Source organism: Oncorhynchus kisutch, linkage group LG20 (genome assembly GCF_002021735.2).
Source record: "Oncorhynchus kisutch isolate 150728-3 linkage group LG20, Okis_V2, whole genome shotgun sequence".
Lineage (NCBI taxonomy): Eukaryota > Metazoa > Chordata > Actinopteri > Salmoniformes > Salmonidae > Oncorhynchus > Oncorhynchus kisutch.
This window is the reverse complement of record NC_034193.2, coordinates 11808473-11819798: the sequence shown is the minus strand read 5'-3', so window position 1 is coordinate 11819798 and position 11326 is coordinate 11808473. Positions and strand designations below refer to the sequence as shown.

Here is an 11326-nt window from a genome sequence, read left to right as displayed (position 1 = left end):
TCTCTCTCTCTCTCTCTGTCTCTCTCTCTGTCTGTCTCCCTCCCTCTCTCTCTCTCTCTCTCTCTCTCTCTCTCTCTCTCTCTCTCTCTCTCTCTCTGTCTCTCTCTGTCTCTCTCCCTCCCTCTGTCTCTCTCTGTCTCTCTCCCTCCCTCTCTCTCTCTGTCTCTCTCTATCTCTCTCTCTGTCTCTCTCTCCTCTCTCTCTCTCTCTCTCTCTCTCTCTCTCTCTGTCCTCTCTCTCTCTCACCATCTCTCTCTCTCTGTCTCTCTCTCTGTCTCTCTCTCTGTCTCTCTCCCTCCCTCTGTCTCTCTCTGTCTCTCTCCCTCCCTCTCTCTCTCTGTCTCTCTCTATCTCTCTCTCTGTCTCTCTCTATCTCTCTCTCCCTCTCTCTCTATCTCTCTCTCTGTCTCTCTCTATCTCTCTCTCTGTCTCTCTCCCTCTCTCTCTCTCTCTGTCCCTCTCTCTGTCCTCGCTCTCTCTCTCTTTCTGGCAGCCAATCATTCTAGAATGTTTGACATTATCACTGTCTGACTCAGAATAATTAACAAGCTTTTAGTCCCATTAGACATGACAAAAACAGAGAAAAATATGACAAGTGGTTCCATTCACAAACCCAGTTCCGCTAAACAGAATTGATTCTGCAGAATTTTTTTTCACTAAGCAAAGAGTGTCTGGCCCAAGATTAATGCCCTTCTGCTCTTTGAAAAGTAGCTTAGCAAAAGACAAATCCTAAGATTCCAGCATCTTTATCATCTGTGTTGTGTGCAGATGTTGGCCTTCTGTCAATTCAGAACAGTTGACTAAATCAGTCAGTGGTTCTCAGTTCTCTCCTCAGGAACCCCCAGCTGTTCCAGAGGTAGTTCACTAGATTCAACTTGTCAATTAACACAATAATAACACGGAATTTTAGCAATATAAAATGGCTGACCAGAATAAAAAAAACTGTAGGCTTCTTCAAATGGATTGACCGATTTGAGAAAGGCTCTTTATACAACCATTCTCCAAAAATGTTCTATAAAGAACCATAAAACAGTGTTCTATATCCCCCAAAAAGGGATGTAACCAAAGCGGAACCCTTTTTTTGGTGCTCTATAGAACCTTTTTGGAGAATGCACACACACCCACACACCCACCCACACACACCCACACACACACACACACACACACACACACACACACACACACACACACACACACACACACACACACACACACACACACACACACACACACACACACACACACACTCCCTGGTGGTACTTCCTGATAAGACACATATAGGATTGTTCTGGAGCCAGAGGTGAAAGTAAGCCAGTATGGTCCGGTACGGCGTCCCTGCAAAATAAATAGTGGGATACGCCGTACCGGTAAAACAATAAATACAACATGCCCAAAAAACTATTACACCTCTATTTAACATTACTGCATTTCAGCAGAATATAAAATGTGCAAATTGACTGGACACCGGGTGGTATACACTCCAATATGCATTGTGGTGTGAGAAGAATACTTACATTTTGTCAAGGATGAGTGGCTGAGACGCTTGCGGACAAGGCGAGATGAGTGGACCAGACCGAGGCGGGCGTGGATGCATCAATTCAGGCTATAAGTGTAGACCTAATGACAGTCACAGAATGTCATTATAATACACATTGGTGTTTTGTACAAAAGTCTCTTTCTATTCATCAAATTGCAGGTGCACAGTGCACTGTAAGTGATTGTTTGACCATCACATGAAAAGATCATGACTGGTTGTGTTAATGCCAGATTAAAAGGCGTAGGCGAGGGCCTCCCGAGTGGCGCAGCGGTCTAAGCCCTGTATCACAGTGCTTGAGGCATCACTACAGATCCAGGTTCGATCCTGGAATGTGTTGAAGCCCTGAGACCCAGCATCGTCCGGGTTAGGGGAGGGTTTGTTCGGCTGGGATGTCCTTGGCTCATCGCGCTCTAGCGTCTCCTGTGTCGGGCCGGTTGCCAGTTGTACGGTGTTTCCTCCGACACATTTGTGCGGCTGGCTTCCGAGTCAAACAAGCAGTTGGTCAAGAAGCAGTGCGGCTTGGCAGGGTTGGTTGTTTCGGAGGATGCTTGGCTCTCGACCTTCACCTCTCCCGAGTCCGTACAGGAGTTGCAGCGATGGAACAAGACTGTAACTGCCAATTGGATATCATGAAATTGGGGAGAAAAAGTGGAAAAAAAGTACCAACAAAAAGATATTTAAAAAAGATATACATCGGCGGCGTGTCCATAAGGCTAGGGGAACCTAAGTGTTCAGTAAAGTTAATTGAATTAAATTGGCATAATAATATAGCCTAATTAGCTTACTCTTGTCTACACAGAAATAAATAATATAATTAAAAATAGATAATAAAGCTACACCAGAAAGCATGATTTGGCCACAGAGGATTGTTAGCGTCTTTAAGAAAAGCTGTGGATTGTTTGAAATCACACGGCCTACAGTCGGAAGAAACAGCAATTTTGGCAGCTCTCACTGCCCAAATGAAAAGTAACGAGACCCAGCCAGGCATATCGCAATATTTAAAATACAATTGCCTGTACATACTCACTGTCTTTATCATTGGGTGCCAATTTTGTATTTTATTTTGGTCAAAAATGTCCTCCTCCATGTTAGATGGACGTCATATTGTATTTCTGTCTCCCCTTTTCGTCGGCCGATTATATGGATCAGACAACATTGATTTTATTGATCTGTTTGTCGGTGTCAGCAGAGTAGGCTACCCTGTAATTTTTGTGGTATTCAAAAACAAATGTATCTCTTACGGGTAAGAAATGAAATCTACATTCACCCATGGCAAGAGCATCTTATTTACACCTTACGACGTGTTGAATTCACTGCAAAAGTGTTATTAGAAGCAAAGCTATAGAAGGATTGGAAGGATTGGTCCTTCGAGCCGGATAGCCATTGTTCAACAATTGTTTACTATAACGTTTACATTTTACTCAAACTTTTAGCACTGCAATTGTGTCGCTGTGTCATGATGGGTTTTTGATGGTGACTAAAGGAAGACTAAAACTAGTTTAGGGCCGGAGGACAAGGCGGGATGCTCTGACTAGGTAATAGTAGGGGAAACACTAACTCTAAAGTGCCTGTATTGCAATATGCAGTGACTCAGACACTCTGGCATCAAGGGCAGTGTTTACTTCAGCCTCATTTTACATCGGAAGGGAAAAGCAATCTATCATTTGGAGAAACCAGTCAGCAGCCAGTCAGGATGGCTAAGATCCAGTTTTGGGATGCTGTTCAACACCCACAGGGAGGTAAAACTTCAGACTTTCTGCCAGACGTGGTTGTTGTTGATTGTCAAGTCGATTGCCTGGGAGAAAATAGGTATTCTGGACTCCAGTATCCACCCCCTCCACCCCCTATCCCCTCTGGGAAATTGAACCACTCTCCTGCGTTATTCTAGCCAGACTACTCTTCGGTCGGGGGGGGGGGGTATGAACCACCCCCACCACCTACTTCCATTAAGCAGAGGCACCCCTCTAGACCCCCCCCCCCTCCCCACCGAAGAGTAGTCTGGCTAGAATAACGCAGGAGAGTGGAACAAGTTGAGGTGTAAAAAGCAATATCCCCCAAGCTCGCCTTGGTAATTCTGGGTCCCGACCCTCCCTTTGTAGCAAAACCTTTACCTAATCATCTCAATTATAGAGTCCAGCCCTTCTCTAATCTGGGATTTGTATTGCAGTTCACACAACATGACAGAATGTATTTCCATACTAATGCCTGCAAAGAGACATGAAGTGGTTTAAAGTTTTAGTGTCATGTGCACAAGTACAGTGAACTGCCCTTCTTGCAAGCTCCAAACCAGTAATCAATATCAAGGGTTAAGGGGATAGGGATACTGGAGCTATAGAGGTAAAGGGGTCAAATGGGGTCAAATGACTAGGCATCGGGATATAAGGTAAATAGAGTAGCAGCAGCATACATTTTGATGATATGATTCTCCATGAAAAATAAAATAAAAGGGTCAACACAGATAGTCCATGTAGCCATTATGTTAACTATTTAACAGTCTTATGGCTTGGGGATAAAAGCTGTTCAGGAGGCTGTTGGTGTCAGATGCACCGGTACCACTGGCCTTCCTTTCACAACGCCTGATATAGAGGCGCTGGATGACAGGGACCTCAGCCCCAGTGATGTAATGGGCTATCCGCACAACCCTTTGTAGCGCCATTCGATCGAGGGCGGTGCTGTTGCCATACCAAGCAGTGATGCATCCAGTCAAGATGCTTTCACCGTTACGGCTATAGAACCTTTGGAGGAAGGCCAATGCCAAACCTTTTCAACCTCCTGAGTGGGAAGAGGCACTGTCGCGCCTTCTTGAGTGGACCATTTTAAGTCCTTAGTCATTTGGACATAGAGTAACTTGAAGCTCTCGACCCATTCCACTGCAGACCTGTCGATGTGGATGGGGTGTGCTCGCTCCCCGTTTCTTGTAGTCCACAATCAGCTCTTTGGTCTTACTGGTGTTGAGGGAGAGGTTGTTGTCCCAGGAACCATAGTGCCAGGTCACTGACCTCCTCCTTGTTGGCAGTCTCAGTGTCACCGGTGATCAGACCTACCACCATTGTGTCATCAGCAAACTTGATGATGGTGTTGGAGTCGTGCATAGCCATGCTGTCAAGGGTGAACAGGGAGTATCGGAGGGGACTGATCACGCACCCCTGAGGGGCCCCTGTGTTGAGGATCAGCGTGGTTGATGCGATGTTGCCAACCCTCACCACCTGGGGTTGGCCCGTCAGGAAGTCCAGGATCCAGCTGCAGAGGGAGGTGTCCAGTCTCGTGGTCTAGGCTTGGTGACGAGCTTGAAGGGACAGTGGTGTTGAACGCAAGCTGTAGTCTATTACAACATTCTCACATACGGCACCAGTCAAAAGTTTGGGCACACCTACTCATTCGAGGGTTTTTCTTTATTTTTACTATTCTACATTGTAGAATAATAGCGAAGACATCTAAACTTTGAAATAACATATTTGGAATCGTGTAGTAACTTAAAAAGGATTAAACAAATCAATATATATGTTATATTTGAGATTCTTCAAAGTAGCCACCCTTTGCCTTAATGACAGCTTTGCACACTTGCCATTCTCTCAACCAGCTTCACCTGGAATGCTTTTCCAACAGTCTTGAAGGAGTTCCCACATATGCTGAGCACTTGTTGGCTGCATTTCCTTCACTTTGCGGTCCAACTCATCCCAAACCATCTCAATTGGGTTGAGATCTGGTGACTGTGGAGGCCAGGTCTTCTGATGCAGCACTCCATCACGCTCCTTCTTGGTCAAATAGCCCCTACACAGCGTGGAGGTGTGTTGGGTCATTGTCCTGTTGAAAAACAAATGAAAGTCCCACTAAGCTCAAACAAGATGGGGTGGCGTATTCCTGCAGAATACTGTGGTGGCCATGCTGGTTAAGTGTGCCTTGCATTCTAAATAAATCACAGACAGTTTCACCAGCAAATCACCCCCACACCATCACACCTGCTCCTCCATGGTTCACGGTGGGAACCACACTTGGGGAGATCATCTGTTCATCTGTTCACCTACTCTGCATCTCACAAGACACAGCGGTTGGAACCAAAAATGTAATTTGGACTCATCAGACCAAAGGACAGATTTCTACTCATGTTTCTTGGCCCAAGCAAGTCTCTTCTTCTTATTGGTGTCCTTTAGAAGTGTTTTTTTTTGCAGCAATTTGACCATTCAACCAGTGTCCTGTGAACAGTTGATGTTGAGATGTGTCTGTTACTTAAAATCTGTGAAGCATTTATTTGGACTACAATCTGAGGCTGGTAACTCTAATGAACTTATCCTCTGCATCAGAGGTAACTCTGGGTCTTCCATTCCTGTTGCTGTCCTCATGAGAGCCAGTTTCATCATAGCGCTTGATGGTTTTTGCAACAGCACTTGAAGAAACTTTCAAAATTCTTGAAATTTTCCCGATTGACTGATCTTGTCTTTAAGTAATGATGGACTGTCATTTCTCTTTGATTTTTTTTAGCTGTTCTTGCCATAATATGGACTTGGTATTTTACCAAATAGAGCTATCTTCTGTATACCAACCCTACCTTGTCACAACACAACACAACTGATTGGGACAAACACATTAAGAAGGAAATTCCACAAATAACATGGCACACCTGTTATTTGAAATGCATTCCAGGTGACTACCTCATGAACCTGGTTGAGAGAATGCCAAGAGTGTGCAAAGCTGTCATCAAGGCAAAGGGTGGCTACTTTGAAGAATTTTAAATATAAAATATATTTTGATTTGTTTAACACTTTTTTGGTTACTACATGATTCCATGTGTGTTATTTCATAGTTTTGTTGTCTTCACTATTATTCTACAATGTAGAAAATAGTACAAATAAAGAAAAGTATGAGAGAGAGAGTTGGTGTGTCCAAAATGTTGGCTGGTACTATGGCTATTTCTCTTATCTAGGTGGGTGAGGGCAATGTGCAGTTCAATTGAGATTTCGTTGTCTATGGATCTGCTGGGGCGGTATGCACATTGGAGTGGGTCTAGGGTGTCTGGGATGACAGAGTGGATGTTTGCCATAACCATCCTTTCAAAGCACTTCATGATTACAGATGTGAGAGCTACAGGGTGATAGTCATTGTGGCATCCTAGTCATCCTTAGAGTTCTTAGGAACAGGAGTGATAGTAGTCATTTTAAGACGCGGGGATTACAGACTGGGACAAGGAGAGGTTGAAAATGACCTTGGATATGCCTGCCAGTTTATCTGCGCATGCTCTGAGAACGCGCCCTGGAAAAGCGTCCATGGTGTGTATGTGTATGTGTGAGTGTGGGTGTGTATGTGTATGTGCAAGTGTGTGTAGGATTTATAACCTGAGGATGTGTTTGTTCTCAGCATGTCTTCAGGGAGGCCTCTAGCTGAGAAGGTTAGCAAGGTTGGCTAGAAAGGAAGGGGATCATAATGGAACATCTCCTCGAAGGAGTCGGTGACGTGAACACCGGGAGCGAATATTGTCTCTCTTGTCTCAAATGAACGTTCAACTGATTGTTGTCTGTTTCCTGCCTCTCCGACAGCTCAGCCAAATGCACCTAAAATACATGATGGATGGTGGGCATACAAGGAGGTGGTTCAGGGGAGCTTCGTACCAGGTAAGAATCCCTATACTGTACTGTATACAGTTAAGACTGATGTTTATTTTCTATAAGCTTGAACTATAGTTTTTTTCTCCCCAGTGTGAAGTGTGAAGAACATAGCATTTTTTCTGTTTTCATAACTCGACTACCTTGCCAGTGGCGCTGTTTTTAATTCTTACAAGACTTTTCTTGCCCTTGTCGTCTAGCTGATGTTGTTTTGTCGCTGATTGACTGGCAGGTTTACAAGGGCCTTTCTTTCTACCTCGTTCATTTCCTTCTATGTGTACCCATCACAACAATTATTTCCCAAGATTGTATTTTTCTTCTGCTGAGCTGTTGAGGGCTTTTGATGATGCTGCAGGTGTGTGTGTGTGTTGTGTTGCATGCATATGTGTTCTTTTAAATGAGTGCAGAGCTGGGATGATAAAGCAACAACTACCCACACTGACATTACCTTCCTTGTACCCAAGCATTTTGTGCATGTCGGTCATTTTCTGTGATTTTGCTACACAGCGTTCCTGTAGATTGTTCTAAAACCATTATTTGGTCAACAGTAATAGCCTATGCATTATGTTGATTCCTACTATTATGTGAAAGTAACTGCTTGTTCCCATTTCGCTGTCGGCTGCTGTATGAGCGAGCCTCTCTCACTCCCTCTCACTGTGCGCACGGAGGAAGTGATGCAGTCTGAGGAGCACAAGCACATGACAGTTGCTCAAAATGTAATTGCGGGAAAAAGACAGTTTATAAAGCAACTTCCGCTGTTCTAGTTACAGCGAGGAGAGTCACAGCTTTCTATGAGTATATCATTTATTTCTCACTTAATGTTGAGTTCACGGTACCAATTTACAACCAGATTAGACTGTCATATGGTTTTGATTCGCCCGTGGAGAGGAGAGTCTTTCGTATGGTTTTGATTCACCAGCGGAGAGGAGAGTCTGTCGTATGGTTTTGATTCACCAGCGGAGAGGAGAGTCTGTCGTATGGTTTTGATTCGCCCGCGGAGAGGAGCAGAATACACCATTTGCAGTCATTAGACCTCAACAAGTAGCCTAGGACTAGCACTGGAAACGTTTCTTTAGGACATTAGCCTACATTTACGGATAGATGAATCAGAGTCTTTTCAGTTCTCACTTCCTCAGGTTGTGAATAATACAGCTGACATGCACAAAGATGTCGGCAAATTCTCTGAAGAGCACAAATTCAATTGGATAATTCTGGTTCTTATTTTAACAGGTTGCACATCAACATGTCAGTAATGCGTTCGCTCGATATGTTGAATGAAATAGCTTACTTTTTGAATCATAGGCTACCATCTCAGTTGTCTTTCGTTGCACTGAAAAATAGTTGGCTAGATCGCTGCCGCTAATGTAAAGCAACTGTCCATAAAAATGAGATTATCGTTGTATTTATTGTTATCGAGCAAAATAGTTGCATTTATCACAATATGACTTCTGGTCCATATCTCACAGCTTCAGCACCTCCCCACAAAATAATGTATTGTAATTTATTGTTATTGCAACAAAAAAAAGTCAATTTCTTGCGATATTAATTGTGTTCAATATCACCCAGCTCTAAGTGTATACATGTACATGTGAGGTGTGTTTGTGCATAATTAAGCATTTTCATGCTTTTTATTCCACCTGCAGGTGACCATGTACACATTATTACATGTGTTGTCAGACTGTCAGACTGTGCTGTGTGTTTGTCAGAGACAAATGCTTTATGTTCAATATAATGTCAGCTCCTCTATCCTCACCGGCCTTCCTGCACCGCTAACCACCCAGCAGCAGCTGGCACCGCTAATAAGCTAGTCATGATCCTCCTGAGCCAGGGAGGGGAGGAGTAATCAGACGTTTTTACGTCCCGCCGTTCTCCGCCAGAGAGGTGCTGATAGTAGCTGATAAAGAAGGAGACTTGAAAGAAGTGACATTTACTGGGTAAAGAAAGGGAGCTAGGGTGAGATAAGGAAGTGAGACTTAAAGGGTAAGAAATGGAGCTAGGGTGAGATAAGGAAGTGAGACTTAAAGGGTAAGAAATGGAGCTAGGGTGAGATAAGGAATTGAGACTTAAAGGGTAAGAAATGGAGCTAGGGTGAGATAAGGAAGTGAGATTTACTGGGTAAGAAATGGAGCTAGGGTGAGATAAGGAAGTGAGATTTAAAGGGTAAGAAATGGAGCTAGGGTGAGATAAGGAAGTGAGATTTACTGGGTAAAGAAAGGGAGCTAGGTTGAGATAAGGAAGTGAGACTTAAAGGGTAAAGAAATGGAGCTAGGGTGAGATAAGGAAGTGAGATTTACTGGGTAAGAAATGGAGCTAGGGTGAGATAAGGAAGTGAGACTTAAAGGGTAAGAAATGGAGCTAGGGTGAGATAAGGAAGTGAGATTTAAAGGGTAAGAAATGGAGCTAGGGTGAGATAAGGAAGTGAGACTTAAAGGGTAAGAAATGGAGCTAGGGTGAGATAAGGAAGTGAGATTTAAAGGGTAAAGAAATGGAGCTAGGGTGAGATAAGGAAATGAGACTTAAAGGGTAAGAAATGGAGCTAGGGTGAGATAAGGAAGTTAGATTTACTGGGTAAAGAAAGGGAGCTAGGGTGAGATAAGGAAGTGAGACTTAAAGGGTAAGAAATTGAGCTAGGGTGAGATAAGGAAGTGAGATTTACTGGGTAAGAAATGGAGCTAGGGTGAGATAAGGAAATGAGATTTAAAGGGTAAGAAATGGAGCTAGGGTGAGATAAGGAAGTGAGATTTACTGGGTAAGAAATGGAGCTAGGGTGAGATAAGGAAGTGAGATTTAAAGGGTAAGAAATGGAGCTAGGGTGAGATAAGGAAGTGAGATTTACTGGGTAAAGAAAGGGAGCTAGGTTGAGATAAGGAAGTGAGACTTAAAGGGTAAAGAAATGGAGCTAGGGTGAGATAAGGAAGTGAGATTTACTGGGTAAGAAATGGAGCTAGGGTGAGATAAGGAAGTGAGACTTAAAGGGTAAGAAATGGAGCTAGGGTGAGATAAGGAAGTGAGATTTAAAGGGTAAGAAATGGAGCTAGGGTGAGATAAGGAAGTGAGACTTAAAGGGTAAGAAATGGAGCTAGGGTGAGATAAGGAAGTGAGATTTAAAGGGTAAAGAAATGGAGCTAGGGTGAGATAAGGAAATGAGACTTAAAGGGTAAGAAATGGAGCTAGGGTGAGATAAGGAAGTTAGATTTACTGGGTAAAGAAAGGGAGCTAGGGTGAGATAAGGAAGTGAGACTTAAAGGGTAAGAAATTGAGCTAGGGTGAGATAAGGAAGTGAGATTTACTGGGTAAGAAATGGAGCTAGGGTGAGATAAGGAAATGAGATTTAAAGGGTAAGAAATGGAGCTAGGGTGAGATAAGGAAGTGAGATTTACTGGGTAAAGAAAGGGAGCTAGGTTGAGATAAGGAAGTGAGACTTAAAGGGTAAAGAAATGGAGCTAGGGTGAGATAAGGAAGTGAGATTTACTGGGTAAGAAATGGAGCTAGGGTGAGATAAGGAAGTGAGACTTAAAGGGTAAGAAATGGAGCTAGGGTGAGATAAGGAAGTGAGATTTAAAGGGTAAGAAATGGAGCTAGGGTGAGATAAGGAAGTGAGACTTAAAGGGTAAGAAATGGAGCTAGGGTGAGATAAGGAAGTGAGATTTAAAGGGTAAAGAAATGGAGCTAGGGTGAGATAAGGAAATGAGACTTAAAGGGTAAGAAATGGAGCTAGGGTGAGATAAGGAAGTTAGATTTACTGGGTAAAGAAAGGGAGCTAGGGTGAGATAAGGAAGTGAGACTTAAAGGGTAAGAAATTGAGCTAGGGTGAGATAAGGAAGTGAGATTTACTGGGTAAGAAATGGAGCTAGGGTGAGATAAGGAAATGAGATTTAAAGGGTAAGAAATGGAGCTAGGGTGAGATAAGGAAGTGAGATTTAAAGGGTAAGAAATGGAGCTAGGGTGAGATAAGGAAGTGAGATTTAAAGGGTAAAGAAAGGGAGCTAGGGTGAGATAAGGAAGTGAGATTTAAAGGGTAAAGAAAGGGAGCTAGGGTGAGATAAGGAAGTGAGATTTAAAGGGTAAAGAAAGGGAGCTAGGGTGAGATAAGGAAGTGAGATTTAAAGGGTAAAGAAATGAAGCTAGGGTGAGATAAGCAAGTGAGACTTAAAGGGTAAGAAATGGAGCTAGGGTGAGATAAGGAATTGAG

General features: G+C 43.4%; 1 protein-coding gene across 3 annotated transcripts in view; it reads left to right on the top strand.

The window, feature by feature from the left end:
• The window catches only part of LOC109866028 (carbonic anhydrase-related protein 10), a 330920-nt gene that overhangs the window by 23782 nt on the left and 295812 nt on the right, over positions 1-11326 (top strand). For all 3 annotated transcript variants that reach the window (XM_031799279.1, XM_031799280.1, XM_020454566.2), the window contains one exon: positions 7069-7143. In XM_031799279.1, coding sequence (XP_031655139.1) covers positions 7069-7143 — 75 coding nt within the window. The remainder of the gene's footprint in view (positions 1-7068; positions 7144-11326) is intronic.